The 12,973-nt window shown below is 42.9% G+C and overlaps 1 protein-coding gene across 3 annotated transcripts; it reads left to right on the top strand.

Annotated features, from left to right (window-relative positions):
- Nucleotides 1-392: 392 nt before the first annotated feature.
- On the top strand, nucleotides 393-11,482 carry LOC103696780 (alpha-1,3/1,6-mannosyltransferase ALG2). 3 transcript variants are annotated; one of them, XM_008778495.3, is made up of 9 exons: nucleotides 474-627; nucleotides 7,007-7,123; nucleotides 7,306-7,370; nucleotides 7,455-7,499; nucleotides 7,582-7,687; nucleotides 7,882-8,029; nucleotides 8,130-8,269; nucleotides 10,628-10,794; nucleotides 10,974-11,482. In XM_008778495.3, exons 1-9 carry the CDS (start codon nucleotides 567-569, stop codon nucleotides 11,265-11,267), a joined length of 1,143 nt encoding a protein of 380 aa, XP_008776717.1. In that variant the 5' UTR covers nucleotides 474-566; the 3' UTR covers nucleotides 11,268-11,482. The 3 variants fall into 3 exon arrangements, with proteins under 3 accessions (XP_038972753.1, XP_008776717.1, XP_008776716.1); XM_008778494.3 differs by having other exon boundaries at nucleotides 7,306-7,499; XM_039116825.1 differs by lacking the exons at nucleotides 7,007-7,123; nucleotides 7,306-7,370; nucleotides 7,455-7,499; ... (3 more) ...; nucleotides 10,628-10,794; nucleotides 10,974-11,482 and adding an exon at nucleotides 1,202-6,996 and having other exon boundaries at nucleotides 393-627.
- The last annotated feature ends 1,491 nt before the right edge of the window (nucleotides 11,483-12,973 follow it).

The following is a 12,973-nucleotide window of genomic DNA, read 5'->3' as shown; positions in this document are numbered from 1 at the left end:
AATCACTTCCAGAAGAAAGGAGCAGAAGTCATCTTGATAGGCTAGGAGTCACCTTGGCATACCTTGAGTCGTCTCTAGCTTTGAAGAGCCGACCAATAGTTTTCCAAGAGTCATCTCCAGAAAGTCAGGAGTCGTCCCCCATGAATTCAACTAGGAGTAATTAATTAGGAGCCATCACAAGCTATCAAGAAAATCATCTCATGCCTTAAGAAGTCATTCAAGTAAAAAATTAGGAGTCATCTCCAAATTACTAGAAGCTATCTATAGGAGACCAGGCAAGAAGAGCAAATTGAATAGTCATTTCCTTAGATCTTGGGAGTGATCCAATATATATTGATAAAGTATTGAGATTTTTTTTCACTCGTTTCAGCTAAAACCCGCACAGAGCGGGTTACATGCAAGTCTGATCAACAAAGTTTAGTTTTGGTCCAACTAGCTACTAGCTAGTAAGGTCCGGTTCACACGTCCTGGTTCAACTCAACCTACCATAGGAACGGGTTGCGTCAACTAGAAAGTAGAAACCAGAAGGAAACCGCTCTCGTGCTCGACTTCGGAGGGAAGAAAGGATGGAGAAAAGGAGAAGCCCGAAGCTAAAGATCGCCATCATCCATCCCGACCTCGGAATCGGTCTGCTTCTCTTTCCCACAGTCTTTACTTCTTTGTGCTTTCAATAGAATCCCTCTTGTTGTTGGAAGAAAAAGATTCGATCTTGATCGGTTTTTGCGAGGCAAAACATATTCCGTCAATAAAGTTTGGGTTTTTAGGGTTAGATGATGCTCATATTTGATCCCGTAGATTTTGTTGCTTTCTTTTTGTAGAGTGGGATTACTTCTTGGATCATTGCAATGATCGTTAATTGCTTGTTTCTTGATATAAATTTTTGCTGTTTTCTTCTCATTTATGAAGTCGAATTATTTAATTGCTGAAGAAAAAGATGATTGGAAATTAGTTTTGCGATGGGCTGGGTTCATTGTTGGGATTCTGGTAACAGTAGACTACTATGACGATTTAACTTCTTCGTGTGTTGATGATTCTTTTTGGCTGTTGTTACTGCGTGGACAATCAAATCAATAAAAGTTTATGGCTCGACTTTTGTATCCAAGTAGGAAATTGCTTCTTGATCGTGAGAAGGATTGATTTTGACGAATGTTGTTGTACTGATATCATAATAAACAAGCCTAATTCCATCATTTAAGTATAGGTCTCTGATGGGATCGACAGACCTCGACGAGTTCGGAGGCCGAACCTACGTTATCTCGCGACCATCGATCACGTTCCCCACGAAGACACCGGAGTCGCAGGGAGTCTGGTAAAGGAAAAGAAGAGGTCAGCCACTTGCAGTTCGGGTGCGAAGGAGAAGGAGGGAACGAACGCCATGCACGAAGCTACAACATTGGAAGTGAGAAACAGACCTCCGAAATGACATCCGGCTTTTCCGCACGTCAGTTATCAAGAGGTCACCCATAGGAAATAAATGAGGGGGTGAGAGGGTAGCTGGAGGGGGTGTGGTATTATCTCTTGTCTCTTAGTTTGCATTGGGGGTTACTCTCGCCCGAAGTAGAGTGTTTTATATTTGCATGCATCGGGTTGCTCTCACCCAAAAAAGTAGAGCTTGTACCTCGCTTTCTTACCTTTCGAAGCCTATTAAAATAAAGATCCCTTCCTTTCTTTTCTTTGCGACTTCTTCTTTCCTTGATCTGGGACGTGAAGGAGAGCTGGGTCTTATCAACTGGTATCAGAGCCGGTTATGTCAAATAAAGAAAGGATCGAGCGTCTGGAAGTCGACGTGAACACCATGCAAGAAGAGCTGCACGGCTTAGAAGCACGGATGGAGGTGCGTCTCACTGAGGTCCTGGAGGCTATCCGACACCTCCAAATTACAGTGCAGTCCCCTCCGCCGTTTGAACCAACGGCATCACTACCACCATCACCACGAGAAGGAGCCCTTAGGCGAACGGAGGACATCGTGGGGGTCCAACGCCATCCCAGAATGGACTTTCCACGGTTTACTGGTAATGACCCGATTGTTTGGCTCGATCGAGCTGAGCAGTTCTTCGATGGCCAAGGAGTACCCGCTAACCGGCGGGTAATCACCGCTTCATTCTACTTGGACGAGGAAGCCAACCACTGGTGGCAGTGGTTACGGCGAATGTCCCAGGATGAGGGAGTTGTAATCACCTGGAGGGTGTTCGAACGGGAACTTTTGGCCCGTTTCGGACCCAACGAGTATATTAACTTCAATGAGAAGCTATCCCGAATTCAGCAACATGGAACTGTGCGGGAGTATCAACAGGAGTTCGAAAAACTAGCTAACCGAGTCCGAGGATGGCCGCCAGACGCACTCATTGGCACGTTCGTCGGAGGACTCAAGGAGGAGATCGCAAAGGAGGTGCGAATGCGGAGACCTCACTCCTTGCGCGAAGCAGTCACGATAGCCCGGATGCGGGAGGAGAGGCTGGAGCAGAAGCGGAAGGCATTCCGTGGCGTGGCATCCCGAGTAACCAGTGTTCCGAGAACCCAGGGCCCATCCACAACTGCACCGCGGCTGCAGGCTCCGACACCGATCCGACGCATCACCTGCGAGGAGATGCAACAGCGCCGGGAACGTGGGCTTTGTTTTAAATGCAATGAGAAGTTCTCCCCAGGACACCGGTGCAAGACCCCTCAGGCTTATTTAATCGAAGCCGATCGCTTGGAAGATGCAGAAGGATCTAAGGACGGCGACATCGAGCACTACGACGAAAATACGACCGGAGAAGAGGCGCAACCGGTGATTTCTCTCCATGCTCTCTCGGGATGGAATGGGCCGCGGACGATGCGGGTGGTGGCATGCATCCAAGGGCATCCTTTGACAGTCTTGATTGACAGCAGATCCACCCACAACTTCGTGAGTGGCCGTGTTGCCAAATTACTTCAGCTGCCCATAGACGCCACCGTCAAGTTTGGAGTCCGAGTAGCTAACGGAGAGGTCCTACAATGCCAGGAGATATTCCGGTCGGTGGAGCTGGAGCTGCAAGGGAAGCGATTCCTGGTAGACTTCTATACACTGCCGCTGGTGGGGTTGGATGCCGTTCTAGGCATACAGTGGCTGGAGAAACTTGGACCTGTGATCTGCGACTGGAAGCACATGACCATGAAATTCTGGTGGAACGGCCAAGCGTGTGGGCTCTCCGGGCAACCGGCGAGACCTACCCGAGATGTAGACTTCCGAGAAATACAGAAGGAGATCAAGGGGAGTAGCCAACTCTTTGCGATCATGGTCCGAGGCGCCGAAGAGCATCAACCAACGACAGTGCAAAAGGAATGGCCCACCGACCTCCAGCAGTTGATAAAGGGGTACTCTCCACTTTTTGAGGCACCCAGAGGATTACCTCCAGAGCGACCTTATGTCCATCGGATTCCTCTGCAAGAGGGAACCTTGGCAATCAACGTTCGGCCCTATAGATATGCATATTACCAGAAGAATGAAATCGAGCGCCAAGTAACTGAGATGCTAGAGGCCGGGATTATCAAGGAGAGTCAGAGTCCTTTCTCCTCTCCTATCTTGTTGGTAAAGAAAAAAGACGGCACATGGAGATTTTGCACAGATTATAGAGCTCTCAATGCGGTCACCATTAAAGACAGGTTTCCGATCCCCACTGTCGATGATATGTTGGATGAATTGCACGGAGCTTGCTATTTCTCTAAGCTGGATCTTAAGGCCGGATACCACCAACTCAGAGTTCATCCAGATGATGTTCATAAAACGGCTTTCCGTACACACCACGGACATTTTGAGTATTTGGTTATGCCCTTTGGACTATGTAACGCCCCATCAACATTTCAGGCAGCCATGAATTCCATCTTCAGGAGTTACCTGCGTAAGTTCATCTTGGTCTTCTTTGATGACATTCTGGTATACAACGCTACTTGGGAGCTTCACATATCCCATCTCCGCACCACACTAAGGATTTTGGCTGACCATTGCTTCTATTTACAACCCTCAAAATGTCTCTTTGGACAACAACAAGTGGAGTATCTTGGTTATATTATATCCGCTGCTGGGGTACAGGTTGATACCACCAAGATACAAGCCATGAAGGAATGGCCGCGACCCACTACCGTGACAGAACTAAGGGGATTTCTGGGGTTAACTGGATACTACCGAAAATTCGTTAAGAGCTATGGAGTCATCGCGGCACCCTTGACGACATTGCTAAGAAAAGGGCAGTTTCAATGGAATCTTCAGGCTGAGCAAGCATTCCATCTTCTTAAGCAAGCAATGATGACCACCCCTGTGCTTGACATTCCTAACTTCTCAGAGACCTTCGTGGTTGAAACAGATGCTTCAGACAAAGGCATTGGCGCTGTGCTAACACAAGGAGGAAAACCAGTTGCTTATATGAGTAAGGCATTGGGTGTAACAAAGAAAGGATGGTCGACTTATGCTAAAGAGATGTTGGCCATAATGGAAGCGGTGCGGATGTGGCGGCCCTACTTGCTGGGAAGGAAGTTTCAGATAAGAACCGACCAGAAGAGTCTACGGCATTTCCTAGAGCAGCGAGTGAGCACACCGGAGCAACAGAAATGGGTCACCAAACTGCTGGGATACGAGTACGAAATAGTGTACAAACCGGAGAAGGATAATTCAGCTGCCGATGCTTTATCCCGACTACCCGAAGAGATTGCACTTCATGCTCTCAGTCGCCCCGTATTCGACATCTGGGAGGAGATAAGGACTGCTAATCAGGAAGATCACTATTTGCAGCAAAAAATTCAACAACTCGAAGCTACACCCGACCGCATGAAGAACTATCAGTTCAGAGGGGGAATTCTATATTATAAAGATCGGGTCTTGATCCCTCCCAGTTCGCCGTTGGGAGTGAGGTTAATGGAGGAATTCCATAATACAAAAATTGGAGGACACTCAGGAACGCTAAGGACCTACAAACGGATTTCTCAGGCTTTTTACTGGGAGTCGATGAAGAAAGATATCCAAAAATTTGTAGCCGAGTGCGTGGTCTGCCAACAGCATAAATATGAGACTCAAGTCCCGGCCGGGCTACTCCAACCATTGCCGGTGCCGACCCAGGTGTGGGAGGACATTTCCATGGATTTCATTGAAGGATTACCATGGTCTAAAGGGAAGAACGTCATCCTGGTCATCGTCGACCGGCTCACCAAATATGCCCATTTCTTGGCCATATCCCATCCATACACTGCAGGAGAAGTGGCAGCACTCTTCGTCAACCAAGTGGCCCGACTGCATGGGATGCCAAGGTCGATTGTCAGCGACCGAGACCCGATATTCGTAAGTCATTTTTGGCACGAATTCTTCAAGCTTCAAGGCACCACTCTTCGCATGAGCTCTGCGTACCACCCTCAATCCGACGGCCAAACCGAGGTGGTTAACAGATGTGTCGAACAATACCTTAGGTGTTTGTGCAATCAGTTTCCGAAGACGTGGGAGCAAAATTTGGCTTGGGCAGAGTACTGGTATAACACTACGTTCCATTCCACTGCCGGAATGACACCTTTTCAGGCACTGTATGGACGAGCCCCACCAACAATCGTTCGGTACATGGAAGGGCTCACAGCGGTGGATGAAGTCGATAGAACTTTGGCTAACCGGGACCAACTGATGAAGGAGTTAAAAGGCAACTTGGAGAAGGCTCAAGGACGAATGAAGCAACAGGCAGACAAGAACAGAAGGGAAGTTACTTTTGTAGTAGGGGAATTGGTGTTTTTAAAGCTTCCACCATATCGGCAACAGACGATCTTCCGACGAGTGCACCAGAAGCTTGCTCAGAAATATTTCGGAGTTCGGACCCTATCGCATTATTCAGCGCATCGGGCCAGTCGCTTATAGGCTAGCATTACCAGAGGATGCAAGAGTTCACCCGGTATTTCACGTATCGCTTCTCAAACAGAACGGGACAAGTTCCTTGTTCAGGGTCTCCACTCATCCAAGAGGACGGACAATTCGCACTGGAACCAGCCACCATCAAGGACTATCGATGGGTAAAAAAGGGAGGGAAGATCATCGAAGAAGTTCTCGTTCAATGGCAATCATTGCCGAGGGAAGACGCTACCCGGGAAGAATATAAACAATTGAAGCAACAGTACCCAAGAACCAACCTTGAGGACAAGGCTTTGGCTGAAGGGGGGAGGGATGATGGGATCGACAGACCTCGACGAGTTCGGAGGCCGAACCCACGTTATCTCGCGACCATCGATCACGTTCCCCACGAAGACGCCGGAGTCGCAGGGAGTCTGGTAAAGGAAAAGAAGAGGTCAGCCACTTGCAGTTCGGGTGCGAAGGAGGAGGGAACGAACGCCATGCACGAGGCTACAACGTCGGAAGTGAGAAACAGACCTCCGAAATGACATCCGGCTTTTCCGCACGTCAGTTATCAAGAGGTCACCCATGGGAAATAAATGAGGGGGTGAGAGGGTAGCTGGAGGGGGTGTGGTATTATCTCTTGTCTCTTAGTTTGCATTGGGGGTTACTCTCGCCCGAAGTAGAGTGTTTTATATTTGCATGCATCGGGTTGCTCTCACCCAGAAAAGTAGAGCTTGTACCTCGCTTTCTTACCTTTCGAAGCCTATTAAAATAAAGATCCCTTCCTTTCTTTTCTTTGCGACTTCTTCTTTCCTTGATCTGGGACGTGAAGGAGAGCTGGGTCTTATCAGTCTCATTGAACCTTGTTCGTCATTTTTCATGTTCTTGACAGATCTAGCTTATAAAAGTACTTGAACTTCCACATTTTCCTTTGTGATTCAAAGAAAACTTAGCAACCTTAGTTGCCAAAACAAACAGCTTTCTGTTTTCTAGGAATTGGTCCATAATAAGTTAACTATCATCTGAAGATTCTAAGACATCATATTGCAAAAAAAAAAAAAAAGAATAAGAAGATTGTTTAGTATTCATATGGAAACCAAGGGGAACATGTAGTTCTGAATATAGTCGTATTCTAAGTTCTTGTTGCTGTGTCTAACTATATGATCTTTTGATGTTCATATGTAGGTGGGGCTGAAAGGCTGATTGTAGATGCAGCAGTTGAACTTTCACTGCATGGTCATAATGTTCATCTTTTCACAGCGCATCATGACAAAAACCGATGTTTTGAGGAGACTGTTGCTGGTGAGGTTCCTGTTGTTTTTATAATCAGGAAAACAAATCTTAGTAACTTTTCTTTCAATTTACTGTTATTTGTTGAGACTGGTTTTACTTCTTTTTATTATTGTTGTTGTATTGTTGTTGGTTGCAATAAAATGGAGTATTAGATAGTGGTATTTATGGTGCTTTCTTTTGTTATTATTCAGGTCCATTTCCAGTCACAGTATATGGTGGTTTCCTACCTCGTCATATCTTTTACCGTTTCCATGCTGTATGTGCTTATCTAAGATGCTTTTTCGTTGCACTTTGTCTGCTTTTCTTATGGCCCGTATTCGATGTTATACTGGTAGATCAGGTCTCTGTTGTCATTCCCCTGTTGAAAATGAAACGGTCAGCAAAGGTAATTAATTTTTGTCCATTTAATTTTGTTTTGGATGTTCTTGGTTTGCAAGGGATGCATTAATGCTTTTCATTTTTTCCAGATAATATTCTACTGTCACTTTCCAGATTTGTTGCTTGCACAACATACAACTATGCTAAGGAGAATATACCGCAGACCAATTGACATGATTGAAGAAGCAACCACTGGTACGGTCCATCCCAACTATTCTTTCATCTCTATTTCCTTTGTTTTTTTCTCCTAGTCTTCCTTCCCCCCCCCCCCCCCCCCCCCCCTTATTTCAGTTTTGTGTATCTATGTGTCATGCATTTGCCTCCCAGAGTCTCCACCATTCATTTCACATGCTTGCCAAGCTTCTCTTTTGATGACTCTTTATTCCCAGGTATGGCAGATATGCTTCTCGTTAACAGCAGATTCACTGCATCAACATTTGCCAGAACCTTCCGTCACCTTCACTCAAAAGGATTTGAGCCAGCTGTACTTTACCCAGCGGTCAATGTGGAACAGTTTAACGGGCCTTGCACTTATAGGTAATGAAACAACTTGTATCTCTTGATATATTTGCCATTTTAACTGTTTGAGTTATATATGTGTCTGTGAAAATTAAATGCTTTGTGCTGCATGCTTCAGGTTGAATTTCCTCTCAGTCAACCGTTTTGAAAGAAAAAAGAATCTCCAGCTCGCAATTTCAGCTTTTGCATTGCTTCGTTCTCTTAAAGGAGATACACTTCCTGGACATGAGCTGGTTGAGGCAACATTGACAATTGTTGGTAACTACTGTTCCTTATAAGTTTTTTAAGTATCAATCTCTTAATGTTTTACGTTACAGTTAGGGTAGTAAATTTGGTGTTTATGATGTTCAAAACCAAAAATCAACAACATTTTTATAAAACTTGATATTGGATCAATGCATGCATATTGGCCAATAGAAATGTTGATATCTATTTATTAATGAGTTTGTGCTTATAGGAGCTTTAAATTGAAAAGCACAAGAAGTTCTTGTTACTTTGTAAAGTACGGACTTTGAACAATATAGATTACAAAACAGAACTGCAATAATTGGAAGATGATTTCTTCACATGTCATTCTATGTCTAGAATTTTATCTATTGGATTTGATTAACATGATGTTGCTAATTTCTTGTTTACCAAACCTTAAAGCCATTATTTACTAATAGCATCAGTATGTTTGTATGTTAGCAAGGTATGCCTACCCCATTGTTTATTTATTGTTTTTTGGATCTTAAGTTCAACATGAGGGAAGATGCTATAATGGGGATCAATTCTTATGGTACAAGGATTCTTGATCTATTGAACATTCTTTGTTTCTGCATAGGAAGCCACATGTAATATCATGGGTTTTTTCTTGGTGCCTGACTTAGATCAAGGTCAATTTGAGTTCCAAAAATTGAATAAACAGAAAATTTATCCATGTCAATATAACAATTTAATTTGAGGAGATTGTTCGTTATGCTCATTGAGTCTAACTAAAGCAACTCCCATGCCTATTACTTGTCCCTTTCTAATAAGCTTAGGGCATTGGTGGACAAATTTGATGGACCACAAGAAACTTTCTATGTGTAATCTGTAAGCCACTTAAAAGTTTCACTTATTAGTCAGGAAGCATTTGGAAGACCAAATGGTATGGATTTTGTTAATAGGAAACCTGAAAGAATAGCTTTGGAGGCTTACAGGCAAGAGGGAGCATTCATGACAAAGTTGTAAAAGCTCAAGTTGGAGGGAGGGAATATCTTCACTCCAATATCTTAACAAGAATAAAATGGTCTGCTAACAAGATGGGAGGAGAGGCAAATTATACTTTTGAAAAGAATTTTAGCTTGAGGGGTTTGGTTCTTAAGGATAAGTTCTCATATTTTGGAGAATAACCACAATTTTGTGGCAAATTGTGAATGTATGAGATTATCACTAAAGGACTATCTGACTTGGAAGAAAACCTAGAGAAAATATGGAGGGATTTTTCCTTCAATGTGCTCTAGATGGAGTATCTTTGTTTCTCCTATTGGGATGAAAGAAGCATCTGGAGTCCAGTTTGCCCTGGTCGTTTTCTGACCACAACGCACAGTGTCCATGCCACCCATTACACTGCTTCAGTGAGGACGGTGGGGATGCTGCTCCTTTTAGGTGAAAATATATTCATTGGCTGACTATGAGAGAGAGGTTTCTCAATAGATCTTTCATAAAGAATGAAAAAAAAAAAAAAAACAAAAGCACCTATCATTTGTGAATTAGGGGAAAGAAGAATGCCAATGAAAGGCTGTCTAAAGTCAATTTTCACGTCAAGGGCCATTTTTTGGGAAATTGCTTTTCCTTCTCATAATTAAGAGAAAGAAATGAGAATGTTTTTTGAAAAAAAAAATCTCTACCATATGGCGAAAGAACTTGGAGAAGAAAAAAAAAAGAGGACATATTATCATGGTCTTGTGCTTTCACAGAGGGAACCTAGCTGTGAAGATTGGAAGGAAGTCCTAAGATCAACTTTGACAGTTATTTGCCAGGGAAGCTGTTCTGGTTGGCCATTGGAACACATAGACAGATCACACAAATGGTATCTATTGGCTGATGGCAAAATTAAATTTACTACAACTGGCAATGTTACTGAAGCTTGAGACTTATGCCTCACTTGACTGACATCCTTATGATAACAATAACAAAGCATAGTAGATGGTGAGCCTCATCTTAATTTTATTCAGAGTGACCTTAGATAGATGACCCTGCAATGCCTTTTGTTATGTCTGAGGCAATGTCCATCCTTTTCAGAGGTTGAATATGATATACTCCATCATGTTTGAAAATCTGCTAATGGCTTAGCAGACAACAACACTAAAATAGGGTATGTTGTAAAGATCCGAGTATTTGTCATCCACTATATTTTGATTACTGAACTCATTCATTTGTTACCTGACAAACAAGAGAAGCAAATAAAATAGCAACTATAGTGGAATAGTCATCTTTCCGTCGTTCCCTAATCAGGAGGAAAAAGCTTTAGATATTTTAAATGCTTGGGAAGAAATGAAGTTTCAGCATGGTGTCGCTGGCACATTCTTTTTCTGTCAGTTGTGCTTGTTTGTGTATTAGATTCAATTTGTTTTTGTTTCTTTGTCACATCAGGTGGCTATGATAAACGTCTCAAGGAAAATGTTGAGTACCTGGAGGAACTCAAAAGGCTGGCAGAATCCGAAGGAGTTTCTGATCGAGTTGATTTTGTCACATCCTGCTCTACAGCTGAAAGAAATAAGTTGCTCTCTGAATGTATATGTGTTCTTTATACACCAAAGGTAATTGATTAAAGATGTATATCTTCTAATAAATTTCTCATAGTCAGGAAATTTCTTGTTTCTGTGTCTCCCAGATCTAAATTTGGTTGTATGAACTTTTGGAATACTTGCAAATGTCATTCTCATTATGTAGTTAGATGTTGGAATAAATGAACTTTTTTGGGCGAAAAAAAATGCAGGATGAGCATTTTGGCATTGTACCCTTGGAAGCAATGGCGGCACGAAAGCCTGTAGTTGCATGCAACAGTGGAGGTCCAGTGGAGACGATTAAACATGAGGTCACGGGGTTTCTCTGTGATCCCAACCCTCTGGACTTTGCAACGTCTATGGCTAAACTAATAAGCAACCCTGAGATGGCAGAAACGATGGGCAAAGAGGCATACCACCATGTCAGCGAAAATTTCTCTACCAAGACATTTGGGGAACAACTGAACCATTATGTCGTCGATGTGCACCACAGGAGAATTGAGTGAAATATTTTTCTTGTTTTTTTTTCAGAGAAGAATTGAGTAAAATATTTTTCGCATATGATAGGCTAGCAAGAGATTGATCGAGAGACTGGGTGATTCATTTACTAACTGGTAAGAATCTTATTGATTGTATGGCCGCAAGAGAAGCTGATTGATTTTGCAGATCTATAGTGGCATAGTTTCTACAATCAAACATGACTTCGACTCTCATTGATTTATGCCTGCTATTTTATTTTGCCTGAAAAATTCTTTTATGACTTCAAGTTGCATGGCGCAGGTCAATATTATGCATATTGTGTTGGCTGCTTGAGTGAAACAGCCAAACAGGAGTTGAAGGTCTTGCATGACCTTTATGCTGACCCAATGGGCCAAAATTTCAGGTCAGGGTTTGAGATATTATGGAAATCGGATTGTTTGTTATTGTAAACATGTTAGTTCATGTTGTTTTCAAGTTAGGTTGATCTGATGCAACTGGTATTAGGCCATAGCAGGGGCTTCGTTTTCCCGTGGATCTAATCTGAAAATGAACGAGGGCATTCAAAGTATAGAATTTGAAGACTAGTCATTTTAAACATAAGGGCAATGTAGGTGGTTGTTATATCAATGCTTGAAGCATTCTTATTCTCTTGTATTTCTAAGCGCCTTATCCGATTTTCCGATTCAACTGATATATCTTCTCAGTGGTTCCTGGTTGATATCACCAGCGGCATTTGCCTATTTTTGAATTTACAGACTCTTGATGCATTCACCCCTCGATGATGTATCTAATCTAGATGTGCTTTAATTTCTTATGAAGTTGTTTGTTGGAGGGGTTGTAGGAATGGGTTTGGTACAGCCATGCTGGTTGCATCAAACAAAACCAAAACCCTATTTTTCAGCAGTTTGTCTGGGACTAAGGCGTCTCCAAAGACATGCTTGAATTGATGATTGGGCTGAAGCATAACCACGAATGCCTGCATCAAGATAATCCACTAGCAGGGTGAGGTCTTAACCATGAGACTAAGGGTTAGGGGAGAGGGAGGCAAGAATGGAAAGGGTACTGTTGAGGGCTTGTTTGGAAAGAATTTTATTTAAGCATCCGTGGATTGGGCTGTTTATTTAAGCATCGCGCTCAATTAACCAAATTTTATCCAGCCCAAATTTTTGAAATAATTTTTTTTTTCTTCCCACAGCTTAAAAACTAGGATATGAGTTTGAGTTTGGATAGGATGTTAGAAAATACAAGTTAGATGGGCCAACAGACTTAGAATTTTAAGGATTTTCAACCCAATCATATAGAAATATCCAAATAGGCCCTAAGAGTTGGGACTTACATCGTTTTTCAGTAGAAATGGCCTATAAAAATGGGCTACGTAACAGGAGGTAACCTTTTCACAGGTATCCTATTCCCAAAATCAATTCTTACAACTATCAAATACTTAGATTGGTGAGCTAAGCGAGCACCCTCATCTTCATCATTCTTGATGGATTTAGCTACTTGCATGTTGAGACCAGGAGTGCTAGGTCAATAATTCAGGCCTTTGATATTTAGGCAATGATTGGTATTGGATGATTTTGAGCTACCTAAACCGAAATGGTTGGCTTTCTGCACCTGTGGTCGGTTGTATAATTTTGTTTTTGTTTTAATTTAGAGGTGGAAATCGGATTGGGTCGGACTAAGTATAGATTGGTTCGAATACAGAATAGGTTAAAAATCTATTGACCCGATT

Source organism: Phoenix dactylifera, unplaced genomic scaffold, assembly GCF_009389715.1.
Source record: "Phoenix dactylifera cultivar Barhee BC4 unplaced genomic scaffold, palm_55x_up_171113_PBpolish2nd_filt_p 000141F, whole genome shotgun sequence".
In the NCBI taxonomy this organism is placed as follows: Eukaryota; Viridiplantae; Streptophyta; class Magnoliopsida; order Arecales; family Arecaceae; genus Phoenix; species Phoenix dactylifera.
This window is presented reverse-complemented; position numbering and strand designations above follow the sequence as displayed.

Bases quoted from the DNA above. Each gene is read 5' to 3' on its own strand.
- LOC103696780 (XM_039116825.1), top strand. From the start codon at position 1,748: ATGTCAAATAAAGAAAGGATCGAGCGTCTGGAAGTCGACGTGAACACC.